This window comes from Diadema antillarum, unplaced genomic scaffold, assembly GCF_040938485.1.
Source record: "Diadema antillarum isolate AM-2024a unplaced genomic scaffold, OU_Dant_1.0 seq00001543_RagTag, whole genome shotgun sequence".
In the NCBI taxonomy this organism is placed as follows: Eukaryota; Metazoa; Echinodermata; class Echinoidea; order Diadematoida; family Diadematidae; genus Diadema; species Diadema antillarum.
Genome location: NW_027272273.1, coordinates 1 through 15,484, shown reverse-complemented (window position 1 = coordinate 15,484; position 15,484 = coordinate 1). Strand labels below are relative to the sequence as shown.

Here is a 15,484-nt window from a genome sequence, read left to right as displayed (position 1 = left end):
CTGGTTGTAAATGAACATATTATATGATACTGTGACTATATTCTCTGGTGAAGTAACAATTCAGGAGTAAATTTAAAACCCAAAACAAAACAGAAAGTAGAAGAAAACCAGATATAGAATATCATATTTTTTTAAAACAAAAGTAGCCACCATGCCCCCCCTCCTTTCCCGGGGACCCCCATCGGGAACCCCATGAATCCCCAAATATATAGAGACTATTTTAAAACAGCTCTTATCCATGCACAAAATCAGAAATACTATTATGTGAACGGTATTTATACCTTCATCGTTCAAGGTTTTGCGTTGTATCACGTTGACCTTTTGGCAGTCATTGCTTTGTGAAAGAGTGTGAACTTTTTTTCAGATTTTTTATGCTCTTTTTTTTTTTAACAGACACTGTGCTCAAGGCATGGCGTATATCGATAACATTACTGATAGTCTGATACGGTTACGCTAAACTTGTACTGTCCTCTGAATATCGAATATCCCATCCAATTTCACAACTGTCTCTGTTTTTCTTCCTTCCCCACTTTTTTTTTTTTTGTGTCTCTCATCTCGGCCCTTCCTTCTGCAATATATCATTTTCACTTGTCTGCATATAGTATTCTGTATTTTGCGGGACCTTGTTTAACAAGCTCTGTTTTTTTTTTTTCTAGGTCCCACACAACTTTCTATGTACGACGTATGCGTACTATAGGTCCTACCTGTACAATGTTTCCACGCAACGACGGGTTTGCGTATATAAGCTGATTTTTTTTAATTTCTGAATGTTTGTGAATTAAGTTGAAATGGAAACATATGACTAACAGTTAGATTTATCAGTCAGTAGCAGGAGCCAATAAAAGGGTGTCATTTTCATGACTTGGGTCACGGGCACTGAAGAGTCCAGTGGCTGTATTAGTGTAAAATCACTCGTTTGGGGACGATCGATTCATCAGACTAGCAGCTGACCACCGGAATCAACAATCACCTGTTCCCAATGACGACGAGTCGCTCGTGCGTGCGCGATGCCTCAAATTCCACCTGTATTCTGCTCTGGGTCATCTCCCTTTCTCATCTTTCAGCGCACTCACCGAGCACTTCTGCGACCCACACACAGAACCTCTTTGGGCCTGTGGATATCATCACCGCACACTCGACTTCAGCGTAGCGAGATAGCGCCCGCCGCAGTGGAGGGTACGTACCACCGGTTCGCGTTTATCGGATCGGATCGGAGAGTGGAGCGCTAGCCAAACCTGTGTGCTGAATACGAACAGCACCGTGTGACATGATAAAGGCTGAAATATACAGGGAAGTGTCAAACGTAAGTTCATGTTTTTTCCCTCTTTCTTTGTGTTTGTTGATATTAACTAGGGAGTGGCGAGAGGGTTGCATATGTGGGACATGGGGGACGTTTAGCCATATAGAAATCTAGCTCGTGTTGTATGATGCCGATGCCATGATCGATGATGGGCTAGACTAGTCTATTAATTGCAGTACTATACATGTACCATTGGCTTTGTCATCATTGGGCATGCCCTAATAATGCAATAAATGGTGTCTTTATAAGTTTATTCCAGCATATGTTGAAATCTAAGGCCTTTGTAATAAATATTGTACCTATATAGAATCTATGTAACAGTTACTTGTAATCTGCTAATACTACTGCTGCACTAAAGTATACAGAGCTGATATAAATTTACCTGTTGGCCTAACCAGTCAGTTACAGTATCTGATGTTAAGCTAGACTAAGTGTAACTATTTTTGTCCTTGTTTTACACCTTCATTATTTTACACTTTACAGCTTGACTCGGCATAAGCCAAGGGAGAGGAGTAGAGTGATAATCCAGTATGGGTTGTGGTTCTTCAAGGAGTTTACCTTACGAGGTGGATCAGCAATGGGAGAATGTAAACCGAACTATTGAATCACGTGGTCAGCAGAAGCGGGTGGTTGTACGACGATCTGGCTGGAAAACAGTACGCGTCTTTGTGTCGTCCACATTCCGCGACTTCCACACTGAGCGAGAAGTGCTGATCAAAGAGGTAATTAAAGCAAGCTGCCCATAATTTGACCATGATGCCGTCCAAAATTTGGCCACCTTCTACACGTAAAACTTATAGCGTTATTGTGTGCGGTTGAATTTTGGCACAGGGAAGTCGAACCTTGGCATTTTTGCTTTACAATTCTAAGCAACTAATTACTGTACAAAAGAGAAACATCTGTACTGTAATAAACGTTTACTCTTGCCAATTATAATGTTATTTACATGACAATTAAAAAAAAATATGTAAATGCCTCTTTCATTTCCAGGTTTATGATCTCAAACTGATCACTCAGTCTTCAGTACTCAAGCATTTTTTGTATCTCTTGTTTGTTTTTAATTATATTCTATACAGTATATGTGTCACTTTAATCTTGAAGTATTTTTAAAGACCCTATGCTTCAGTGACAAAGAAGTTGAGTTTTTTTAGTGTTGATGCAATATTGGCAAGTATAGTGTTGAATTTAGTTTGTTATAGTAATGCCACCTTATCTTCTCTATGTACCTGGTACTAAAAATCAGCAACGTGTATGAATGAAGCATAAGCTTTGAAATTTTGCCCAAGATAGATTGCAGCTATTGTCCAAGATAGCATTATAGGAATATATTTTGTGTCCAATACCAGAGTATTGTCCTGATTTGTCAGGTAGATGTTATCACAATTCTACATCTGTAATTCACACCGGTTGCACAGGACAGTTCCATGACATTTGCAACAGGACCAGGAAATATTTGCGTGCTAAGCCAGACATAAATTTTACCCTCAAACATGACCCTAACCTATCACAGCCTTAACCCTAAACTTAACCTTAAGTCCATGGAGAAAATAAGACCAGAGCAATTGCCGTGTCGCCCCACAGGACATCTCTAGATTATTATGAAAAATCTTTCAAAGCTGAAAGGGAATGACAGTTTATGTTTGCCTTTTCAATTTACAGGTCTTTCCAGATCTGAGAGAATGGTGTGAAAAGAGGAGGCTACATCTTGTCGAGTGTGATCTGAGATGGGTATGTTAAATCAGTGTATTGATGCATCAGAGAGAATAATACTGTATGTTGCTCATTGTACCATTGTACCAGAGGGTCATTTTTTTAAGGCCTTTTTTTTTTTTCTCGTTAGCTGATGAAACCTGGAAGTGGCACCTGAAATAAAAACTGCCCCCCCCCCCACACTTTTGAAAATGTGGTGTCGGCTGTGCACAAGAACAAAAGAGAACAGTTAAAAAGTGAGAAAAGATGCATGCATGTTTTCATAATTATTCTATGGAGTCTGCATTAATTAATATGATCTGAGAAGCCGTTGTGGCTCTACGGGTAAGACCATGGGCTGTCAATCATAAGGTCCCTGGTTTAAGGTCCTGGGTTTGAATCCCCTGGCTGCAACAGTTTTGCCCCTCAGTAAGGTGCTGTATCCTCATTGCCTTGCCCATCAAGGAGTTTAAGTCATTGATCCTAGAGTTGGTAAGCATCCATTGCTTCCGTAGCAGCCATATACAATGTAAAACAAAACCAATGCAATTTCTAATAATCAGCATTAATCTTTATGTCATTCAGTACCCAGGGTGTAAGTTCTAGATGTGCACATCTATTTACATTCGTACTGTGACTATTTTCTTGGGTAAATTAACACTTCAAGAGAAAATAAATCCAAAAACAAAACAGAAATCAGGAGAAAAATAGTGAGGAACAGTGAAACTAGATTGGATAAAAACATATATAAGTGATTGAAGGAAAATGGAAATCGTTCGCTCCTTGCCCTTGGTAAACCTTTATTATTCAGCAAGTGTTTGATAGAAAAGCATGTTTATGTACTGAATTATGATATTGTCACTTATCCAGCTGTGTTTAACTGAGATGGTGGTTGTCAAAATGCATGCTTCACTTGGGAAAAGTGTTATGGTAAAGTTGGTTTCTAGAATCAGCAAAGCCACTGAACCATACAGATCATTTACCATGGTAATCTTGTTTCTGTTTTTCCACAGGGTGTACCCAAAGATACCACAACCGAAGAAACACTCCGCACCTGTCTTAGTGAGATTGACAGATGCTATCAGGAAAATATTATGCCTTTCTTCCTCAACATGACCAGGTACAATGTATGGACAGCTCACAGTTACCAGAGAGCACTGCCATGATAGAGGACATACTCAGCACATTCCATTTCTGACACATGCCATGTCTTGCTTGACTTGTATAATGGTGTTAGGCTTTGCTGAATATACAATTAAGTTGACAGAGTTTCATTTGAAACTGCATATTTGTTGTCATTACCATGCACTCACTGAGCAGATTTCGTCTGTTGAGAATGAGAAGGGCTTTAAGTCTTCTCGAACGCTATGGGTTTTGTGGTCACTTAACGCCGTTATCATTCTCAACTGACGATTTGGAATAGCAGTGATTGAATGTTTCAATTTGATATCTTGATTGTTAAAAAAATACTACCATGATAATACAGGAGTATCCTAGTATGGTATGCATCAAAGTAGGTAAAAATGAGCAGGAATAGGTAGGAATGTGCATTAAATAGTGATTAGGAATAAGAATGTATGATCAAACCTGTCAACAGCAGCCACCCAAGAGAGATAAAAATAGTGGCAGTTATAGACAGGTAGTCTGTTGGCCAGCATGACTGTGGGTAGAAAAACACACTGCACTATCATCTAGGCTGCTGCTCTGTATGGGTTTTTGGCTGCTAGATACGCAGTTGAAAATCTACCTTGCGACACAGGATTGGTGCCTGCTGGCTACTGTACACCTGTATGTTGAGACAGGCTGCTGTGCACAGTCTGATAGTCTGCTATATTATCACCCCCCCCCCCCCCCACTTTTTGACAGTGAGCGATGTGGATGGATACCCGCCATGGATGATGTGCCCTCCAGTGTCGCAAATGAGTACCGCTGGATCAATGGTCTGTCAATCACTGAAATGGAGATCATGCATGGAGCCTATCGGAAGGACAACCCAAATTGTGAGTCTTTTCTTTCAAAATGAAACTCTGTTGCTAAGAGGGATTGTCTCAGATGTTTATATCAAAGTTGATGTGTTTCTTGTAAATATTCATGTTTGATGTTCTTTAAAGTTATGATTGAAAAGAACTGATCAAAACAATGTCATGTTTACTTGTTCAATCAAGTGCTGACTGATATTGCAAAGTTGACTGTAAATCATATCTGTGGTATCAATGTGTGGACTTTCATTGTCTTCTATGGAATGATAGTTACATTCTGTTAGGCATAATCCAGGGCTGCACACTAACCCATTTTTTCTACTGGATTCCACCTGCCTGTCGGACCAGTAGGTACACAATTTTTCCATATCTTACTGGCCTATTCCTGCAAAGAATACTGGTCCGACAGAGACTTGTAGTGGTCAGGGACCGTTATACCAGTGCCGGTATTATGTGCAGCCTTGCATTATCTTTTCATCACTCTCAATCTGCAGTGGACATAATCAAATGTTATACTAGTCATGTATCATAAAATGTGCATTAGTAGGTATGCAGGTAGTGATGTAGATGTACTGATTGTAATGTGAATGTAATCTGCTTTAGATGAAAGATAGACCGACAGGAGTCTAGTGTTTGTTTTGTTACCTTTTATTCTCTTTTATGGTATTTGCATTAATTTGTCTTGTAGCTCTGTTTGCCTTGCGGGATGAATCCTTTGTTAGCTCCATACCAGACAAATATCAAGAAGAGTTTGTGGACACAAACCCCATAGCCCCACACAAGCTCAAGGTCCTCAAAGAGATGCTGCAGAATCGTTTTGGGGTGAGCCCTACTATCTCTCTCATTTGTAGTGATGGTAATAATCAGAAACCATTATTAAAATGTACGGCTATCTATAAGGATTTGCATGTACTTGTTTTGGAAAGAGATTAATACACATACATTGTAGATCAGGACTTTTAATCAACTTCACGTAGTTTTTTTTTTTGAAATACTATGTTTCATACAATAAGATAAATCCAGAAAAGTTAATACTGGAAAGAGTATTTTGACTCGAGCATTGATGAAACACTGAAGACTTGTTTTGCACTAATGAGAATGGTATTGAAGCTTATATGTATTTGCTTTTTGAAACTGCAGGAGATAACACTCAAAAAACATACCAGTATCAAGATATTATGATTATTTGACATGATACATAGCATTCGGGTATCATTTGATATAATCTGTGCATGTAATTTTCTATTCACATGTCAATTTTTTTTGTGAGATTACATACATGTATGTAGGGAATGATACAAGGTTTGAATGGAGTCATTGTGACCCCACCATGTCAAATGGGGAAAGTTGTCAAGTATGACTGTGTCAACAAGAGTTAATGCCGATGTTGTATTGAAACTGTCTTTTCAAACCATTTCAGATGGAGAGAGTGTTTAAGTATGGTTGTACATACTGTGGAGTGAATGCAGACACTGGCAAAGTGGAGCTAGATGGCCTTGATGAATTCAAGAAAAAGGTAATAACTATAGACAAAAACATCCCATTGCAATCACTTAGATTTATCCATCGGTTGTTTATTAATCAACCAAATAAAGAATCACACATCAAAATAGACATCTTACCACTGCAATCTTTAGTTTGTATATGGGGGCTGTCAGCACTCTGACTTTATACAGTCAAAGCTGTCTATAGCAGCCACCCAAGGGAGACAAAAAGTGGCCTTATAGACAGGTGGCCGCTATAGACTGGTTCTTTAACATGCTCTTTCTCTCCGAGGGAATTGTTTTTAGCGGGCATATAAGGCAGGTGGTCGCTGAAGACAAGTGGTCGCTAAAACAGGTTTTTACTGTATTTCCATAACTTCAGAGATATTCTCTCTACTTTGATATTCCATTGGGTTCCTGTGTGTATTGAATGGCATACTTTGAGTAATACTGACCCACTTTACCAAGAGAGGAAGGGGATACTTCTCAAGTGTGGAGATGGTACACATCAGTATGTGGACAATGGGCTGGGGATATTTGTAGAGGGCAAGGATGTGGAGTGAAAAGCGGTGAAAAAATGTTTCATTTATGACTGTAGTCCATGAATTGAAATGGAATCATTTTCCTCAGTTCACCTTTGTGTATTGTGTTACTGCACCACACAGTAAAGATTTTTTTTTTCGTTCCAAATATAGATTCCCTATGCTCTCCCACCAGTGGTAATAAGCTGTTATACACTCGTATGTGCAAGTGGTTGGCAGTATTATAATGGTTAATAAACTTAAGCAACTGTCCCTTTGTTATTAAGAAAGACTTCGAATCATGACAGTGAAAGTTCCAGTTCACATCTTACATAAATCAATTCAGAGATTTGTGGAAATAGACATGCTATGTGTACAACCTGCTGGAGATGACAATCTCTAATGAATTACGGAGAGCAAACAGTATCAACTTTGCCATTTAGTGGCGTATAACAATTACCAAACAGGACAAAACAAGCAACAATGAACCGTCACAAAGAACAAACCATGGGGTGTTATCCTCACATACAATGTATGCTGTCATTTCTCCTTGTGCCCAAGGTCTATGACTTCTTCAAGAAGGCTATTGCAGAGCAGTATCCCCTCGACGAAAATCGCCAGCTTGACCCATATGAGCAGGACAAAGAAGCCCATGACTCTTTCATGAGGAGCCGCAGTGCCATCTTGCTTGGGAGGAAAGACATTCTTGAAAAGGTGGGAGGCTGTCCACTACCTGCCATCCTTTAACCCCCCCCCCCCCCCTTCATTTTCTGTCAATGTTGGTTTTTAGAACTTTGTGTGCAGTAATTGCAGTGTCCCTTGTTGTACGCATGTGTTATAACCTGTTTAGGACGAGTCCCAAGTATCCTTGGGCAGGAATCTATGGGAAATGCATGTTGCAGCAAAATCGGTCCATCCTCAGCGGTTTAATATACAGCACGTTGACTTAATATTCTTTTCAGTTCTAGCCTTTGAATGGAATAGGAGTAATAAAAGTGAAAAAAAAAAAGTGTGGGGGGGGGGGGGGGAGAAGTAATTTGTGTCGCTTTACATGACAAGAGGGTCATATGCCCATGTCAATCTGTTCAAATTTTCTTGTGTGTGTGGGTGCATGTTGTGGCTCTGTTGAAACTAATATGAAAGAACATTGGTACTAAGCTAAATGATGAAGTGTATTTGGCCATTGAAGCTATGCATTATGATTTCTTTCACCAGATTGAAGCCCACATTCTTGACAAGGAGCTCTGCTGTCCCCTTCTTCTTCTTGGAGGCCCAGGGAGTGGGAAGTCCTCCCTGCTTGCACGTGTTGCTGATGTAGCTTGCCTTAGATCTGAGAAAGGAGAAATCCCAAGGTGGAAAAATATCTTTCAGTATCTTTCTCTATAAGTAAATACTGTAAAAGTGGAAATTTTTGCTATTCGTGCAACCAGAAAATAGTGCGAAAATAAAAGCATATGAACGTTTTTGCGTGCCATATGTTCTGGTAGTTGATGTCTTCATTCGGCGGAATAAAAAAACATGCAAAACTCTTCTTAACCGAAGAGTTTTAATGTGTGCAAAAACTTAGTCATGCGAAAATATCCACTCTTACAGTTTTCTGTATGTAATTTATCCTTTGTCCTTCCACTGAATTCAAATCATCTTTGTTAAATTGTGTGTGCATGTGAGAATGCAGTAGATGATTGTACTCATTTGTACCAGATATGGTCATGTATGTTATTTTTTGTATGTTTTTATGCATTGTTGCAAGACTTCTCCTCCTGAAAATTGGAACCGGTTTTGAATCTGTGTGTTTGTGACCAGTATTTCAGTAAGTAATGGAGTTCAACTTGTCTTTGCAGTTATACAAACCTATTGATTACCCTTGATGGGAGATGGATTAAAAAGTGCATAGCAGGAAACATTCATTCGGGAAATCACTTTATATAAACTGAAGAATAAATGAATGAATGGGTAAATCTATGACATGTTTGAATTACTGTGATAGTATAAGAAATAAGAGTGTTGTGGATACCAGATACAGCAGCTACTTTTCAGGAATAACACACCATAAATGTCCTCATAATCTTAATGCCCATGACAGTGGTGGAGGAAAGTGGCATATCTTCTACCACTTTGTTGGGGCCATCCCCGGTTCCACCAACCCTGAGAGGATGGTCAAACGGCTTCTGAGGGAACTCAAAGTCTGCAACGTGAGTACCAGGTTTACAAGTCAATTACTTTTACAGTTTTTATGTTTGGATACTTTGTAAAAGATTCAATTGCTGTTACTGAAACTGAATCAGTACAACCGTGTCTGAAGTCATACCCTATTTCTTCTTTCGTAAAGTTGGGAGAACGTTGTTTGATATATTTTGAATAACTTTATCTCTCATCATGTTGAAGATGTCTTTGTGCATATATGATTGCAGTTACTGTTCGTGATTGTATTTGATGTTGTAGTGATGGTGATAATGATGATTATGATGACAATTTGTTGATAGGGCTGTGCTGCCGTGTTTAAAGATTACAATTTATTTTCATTTTCAGAATCAATACAGTCTGTAAATTGAGACAGTGGATAGATGTGTTGCCTGTGGAATGTATTAATATCTGACTGGAGAAATATGTTGTTAGTTTTTGTGCAGTTTTGGACATTCTGCTATTTAGTGTCCATTGGAATCTCCTTGTATGCCCACACTGAAAGGACAGTAATGCTCATTCAGTATTCAAATTCCTTGTATCACTAGCAAGCCAGACAAATGTGTGGCAGTAAGACATACAATATTCTTTCAAATTTTTGATGTGAAACAGGATACCAACATGCCTAAGGATTACGAGTCAGCCGCCCAGATTGCAAGCAGTGCCCTATCCAATCCAAACACTGTGCCTACAATAATCATCATTGATGCGTTAAATCAGGTAACTCTTCAGATTCAGGCAGTAATTGCTTTAATTTTGTGTTTTTATGTTTATTTGTCTGTTTGTTTTTGTTTTTTTAATTTTTGAGTATGTTGCATATTTTGGGAGTTCAAATCCGTACAGCTCAAAGATATTGAAATAGCAAATGGTCAAAGTATAGCATAGGTTTCATACTCACAATACAGAAAGAATACAACTGCATTGAAAAGTTGTCACTTTGATTCAAGTTTGGCTTTATGTGTTTGATAACTGCATAATGATATAAGCTTACGTCGTGCTTATCATCATGAAATAAACTCGGCATGTTCTTATGCCGTGTATTTTGTTGGAAAATCCTGTGACCATTGCCATGTTCTGTCTCTTTATGTATCATGTCACTTGATGAGGATAAAGTTGTGTCAGTAAAGCAATTCACTTGACACAGCTGAATAAGGGCACAGGTACTTCTGTGGTATAATTTCTGTTTCATGAAAAATGAAAGCAGACGACCTTTCTTGTGTTACATGTGGACTATATTAGGAATAAATCGACATTTTATATCTGTTTCGTTTTAAGAATGACAGCTGGTGAGTTTTGTCATGTCATATCACTGTGATGTATCTTGTAGCTCGACGAGGACCGCACTGCATCAACACTGAGGTGGTTGCCACGGAAACTTGCACCCCAGATCAGATGCGTGTTCTCCACAATTGATGACACGCCTCCCCACAGGTTGCTGAGAGAGAGGACGGTCAAACCAAATGAAGTCCCAGTGACACCACTGGACATTGAATCCAGACAGGTGAGCTGTGAGACCAGGGGTGGTATTCTGAAATCCTTCCTAGGAAGAAATTTCTCCCTAAGTCAGGATTTTTTCCTAAGTGGTATTCTGAAAATCTTCCTAAGTTTCTTCCTAAGTAGACTTAGGAAGAAACTTAGGAAGGGGGCGGGAATATGCAAATTTCTAACTTAGGAAGAAGTTGGTATTCTAGAATGCACTTAGGAAAGAATTTTAGGAAAATATTTAGGAAAGCTCCACCCCTCTCCTAAGTACGTTGTTAAGAATAGCAAACTGCAAGCATCGTGATAGGCGCGCTTGTCAGTCATTGCGCGTTCATGTACTTTGATGCGCGAAATGAGCGTGAGAAAGGGGACATGCCGCGCACTCGTGTATTTGACCCTACGTCACAGTAATATGCGATTGTCAGTGGCAGACATTGGTTAGTTCCTTATGATACGGCATTTCGTATTGGCTTAGGAAAGGACGTGGGTGGGGATAAGGATGGCTTAATTTGCATTAAGAAGTGCCTAGGAAGACATTTCAGAATACCAATTTTGTCTTTCCTAGGCACTTCCTAAGTTTCTGGCTTAGGAAAAAACTTAGGAAGAAACTAACAAAGATTTTCAGAATACCACCCTTAGTGCATAGATAACCAATATTAAACCAATACAATTTGACCTCGATTATCCGGCCTCCTTTTATCCGGAAATCTCTATCATCCGGACGCGTACACGCAGTGAAGGACTATTTTTTTTCATCCAAAAATTGAGAAAAAACAGTGACTTTAAACTCAATTAAAATTTCTACAAAACTCACACGATTTACCTACAATATTCCCGACAGAACTAACATAAATTCACACCACATTATCATCGCAAAAGTAAGCAGTCATGATCTATAAATTTACCATAAGAACATGGATGGAAAACTTGTCAGTAAATCATGGCGCAGTCGAGGCCATATCGCGATCGGTCATTGAGATGTGCATGATAGGTTTCTCAATATCTAATGAGGTGTAAAAACATGTATGATTTTCACATAAAGATATACTTTATTTTTGTGAAGAAGGGACTACAATTTTGCGCAGGCTAGCGTAGATTACACCACTGTTGCGGGGTACGCTACCTGCCTAGCTGCCAGTGCACTGGGACGGCAGCTTGGACGGCAGCTATATACATTAACATTGTGTCTCCCATATCCAGCCAATTCGCTTATCTGGATGAGCGCCGGTCCCGACATGGCCGGATAATGGAGGTCGAATTGTATTCATATATAGCTCCTTCTCTGTGAAGACAGAAAGCGCTTCAGCAAATTCAACAAAATACAAGAAATCAACAATGTAATTAAACAAGAGAAAAAGAACAAGACAAAACAAAATAAACAAATTATGACATAATTGTAAATTGTCTCCTGGTTGTCCACATCAGTTATACATTTTGAGTATTGTATGTAATTGATCATTATGATGAGGGATTATTTACAAAGTTGTTGCATGTTGCATGTAGTTGTATGCGTGTTGTATGTAGAGGAAAGGAATGGTTATAAATGACCAATATTCAAATACTAAATGTCAAAATTGCACCAAGCTAAGTAGTCATGTTTGTTTGTTTGTTTTTTTATATAATAAATACAACTGCACAATGCAACACATGCATAGCTCGAAAAACAAAACAAAACAACAGGAAGCGTGACTTTGCCAGCTCTAGCAATTTTTCTGCCTTCGAAAGGGTCCCCAATGATGAAAAAAAAAATTGTCAGGGTAACAAATGAAAAAGTGCAGTATATTTTGCTTTATATGCCCACTTATGGTGCGGGAGAATACAAGTGTTTGATATCAATGCAAAGCTTAGGATATGGGCAATGAGAATCAACGAAAAAATGAATTTCAAAATTCCTGACTTTTGCCTGGTACCGTTGTAACCGGTCATATAATGTATGTTCCAGTAGTTTATGTCCTGATTCCGCGGAATTGAAAACGAGAAATTTGTGTCACCCGGCCGAGTGCAAAAAAAAAATTCCTGTGTGAAAATATCCACTTTTACAGTAGTCCAAATTGTTGGACATGATTTGCAGCCACTCAGAGTTTTGTACCAAGTCGTTTGGTTCTTAGCCATTGATGTATGAAACCAAACATGTGGCTTGCAGGAGATAGTGTCAGAGCTGCTGGGAAAGTTCAACAAGCGGCTGGACAAGGAACAGATGGTGAGTCTCCTGAGTAAAGAGGCTTCCCAGAATCCCCTCTGGCTTTCCATTGCCTGTGAGGAGCTCCGAGTCTATGGCGTCTTTGCCAAGGTTACTGACAAAATCAACATGCTGGCTGATGGTCTTCTAGAGTGAGTAGCACTTGCTTTCTTGTCACTTAGTTGTTTTGATTAACATTCATCAGTGTTCGTATTTGGCACAGATAGTAAACAATAAAATGACCAACATAGTCAAAAATACCTAAACAGATGTATTCCTGTTATTATGCAGTTAGGTTCTATAACTTTACACAATATGAGCATTATCTCCAGTTATGGCTATATAGACAGGCCAAACACATATCAGGTAAGAGTGTACCAAGGGTATGTGCCTCCACCACCATTGTATGGTCTGAACACAAAATGTGTGCAAGTGTGGTTTAGGGAAGAACCTCCTTGTACAAAGAACAAATTGTTGTTGTCAGATACATGGGATAGAATCATTCTTGATCCCAAAACATAAACAAGTAAAGGTAGTAATTGAGTCCTTGTTATACCATTTCGGGCATACCTGTGCATGGACTTTTTTAGATAGCGTTGAGCATACATGAACATCTGCAAGTCTTGGTACTGTTCCTCAATCTATGGTAGTCTGCATAGTACCGAATGAAGGAGACATTGTCTAACCAATTATGTAGAATGCAGTTCCAACAGTTTACATCAAGACAGTGCTAGATTAGCTTAACTCGCCATGGTCTTTGGCCCAAAACAACTCATACTTGACTTCACGAATTATTCAGACTCCTGGCGCAGGTCCTGGAGAGGTTTGAAGAGGAAAGCGGAGGGAACCTGATGACAGCCACCCTATGTCTCCTGGAGTGCTCCTCATCGGGGCTCCTGGAGACAGAGCTGCTCAGTATCCTTGGAGATGAGGACAACCTGATGCCTTGTGAGGAGGAGGGAGAGAAGGAGAAAGGTGAGTGGACATTGCCCTTAACCCATTGAGGACAAACTGATTTTACTATAACACACATTTCCCATAGACACCTGCCCAAATATACTCAGGGCTAGTCTTAATTGGGTTAACCTCAATGTGTGTCAGGACCCCCCCCTGTGGAGCCGGGAAATGTGCAAACGCCGGGAAATGTGCAAACGCCGGGAATTGTGCAAACGTCTCGCCGGGAAATGTGCAAACGCCGCGAAATGTGCAAACGTCTTGCCAGGAAATGTGCAAACGCCGGGAAATGTGCAAACGTCTCGCCGGGAAATGTGCAAATTTCATCAACGGGAAATGTGCAAACATGACGCCGGGAAATGTGCAAAAGTTCAATTTTGCCGGGAAATGTGCAAAACGTCGCCGGGATATGTGCAAATCATTTACTTTAGCGATATTTTGTATAAAGAGAGTAGATAAACTCCATATCAAAACTGCCCATGAACTTCCACCATTTAGATTTTCGTAATGAAATCCTTCACAGATTTTCAACAAAATTGGCAGGTAGCACGATAATGGCAATGGGATCTCAATTTGTTTATATAGTAGCCACCCCCCCCCCGAAAAAGGGGAGGGGGGGGGGGGTCAATAAGTCCCAGAACTACTGTATTATCGAAATTCTTCTTGTATTATATAACCAAATAAGAATGAGCTAGGATGGTTCTTTAACCCTAAAGGGGCCGGGCTTTTGTGTGTATGCTCAGACCGGGGGCGCGAAATTTCATCGCGATCGCACCACCAATGGCCGAGATCTCATTGGGGGGGGGGGGGGGCGGGGGGGGGGGGCGGAATCCATTTCCCCCCCCCCCCCCCATGAGATCTCGGCCATTGGTGGTGCGATCGCGATGAAATTTCGCATGCGTGAGACCCACGTCATAATCTACAAGATTGTGTCATAAGATTTTGTGAAACAATCAATTTTTAATTTTAATAAATTAATTATGCAAATTAAGTTCAAGATGATATTTTAGCCTAATTAAAAGCATTGAGAGTCTAATTTTTTATCTGTAAATCTGTTTTTGCATATTCTACAATTGAACATCACAAAAACTTCCAAAACTCATTTCAATTCTTATGTATTTCATTGTTTTCAGAATTTCTTATGTATTTCTTTGTTTTTAAACTTTTGGTTTTTCTTTGGTTTTTCATTGGAAATTGTCACTGACCACTCTTCTACCATAATTAGCACAAAATTAATAAATGAAAGTGATTAATTGTAAAAATAATCAGGTTTTTATGACTTTCAGGACAGAACATCGTTGTCCATAGGAAATGTACGCAAAATCACAAAGTTGTGCCCGTTTTGGGGCGACATTCCGTGACAAAAATGGGCGTGGCTTCGCAAAAGTATGCGCGGACGTTATAAATTTGGTCTCAAAAGTTGCGCGAGACTTGAACGAAGAAAGTCAAGAAGCCTCACGACGAGGCCTTCTCGCGTTACAGATTTATAGCGCGAAACGTCGGGGGAGGGGGGGGGGATTCCGCCCCCCCCCCCCGGCCCTTTTAGGGTTAAAGATATTGATGGCAGGAGTTCACGTTTAATGGCAGATCCAGGGATGCAGGACACGGGGCCATAAGTGGGGAGGAGTCTTCAAATTGAAGCCTCAGAGTCCCTAAACTAGTGCTATGAAGACATTAATGACTGAAATTACATGTTTGATTATGACGGATCCAGT

At 39.8% G+C, this 15,484-nt stretch overlaps 1 protein-coding gene across 1 annotated transcript; it reads left to right on the top strand.

Moving 5' to 3' along the window:
- Positions 1–1,217: 1,217 nt before the first annotated feature.
- Positions 1,218–13,790, top strand: LOC139710576 (telomerase protein component 1-like; the record flags this gene model as incomplete). The annotated part of the gene is made up of 14 exons (XM_071622500.1): positions 1,218–1,303; positions 1,784–2,022; positions 2,960–3,028; positions 4,003–4,109; positions 4,856–4,989; positions 5,657–5,790; positions 6,389–6,484; positions 7,535–7,687; positions 8,189–8,325; positions 9,057–9,165; positions 9,767–9,874; positions 10,482–10,655; positions 12,780–12,967; positions 13,615–13,790. Coding segments are annotated over exons 2-14 (1,777 nt in total), but the record flags the coding sequence as incomplete, so codon positions are not given.
- Between the last annotated feature and the right edge of the window lie 1,694 nt (positions 13,791–15,484).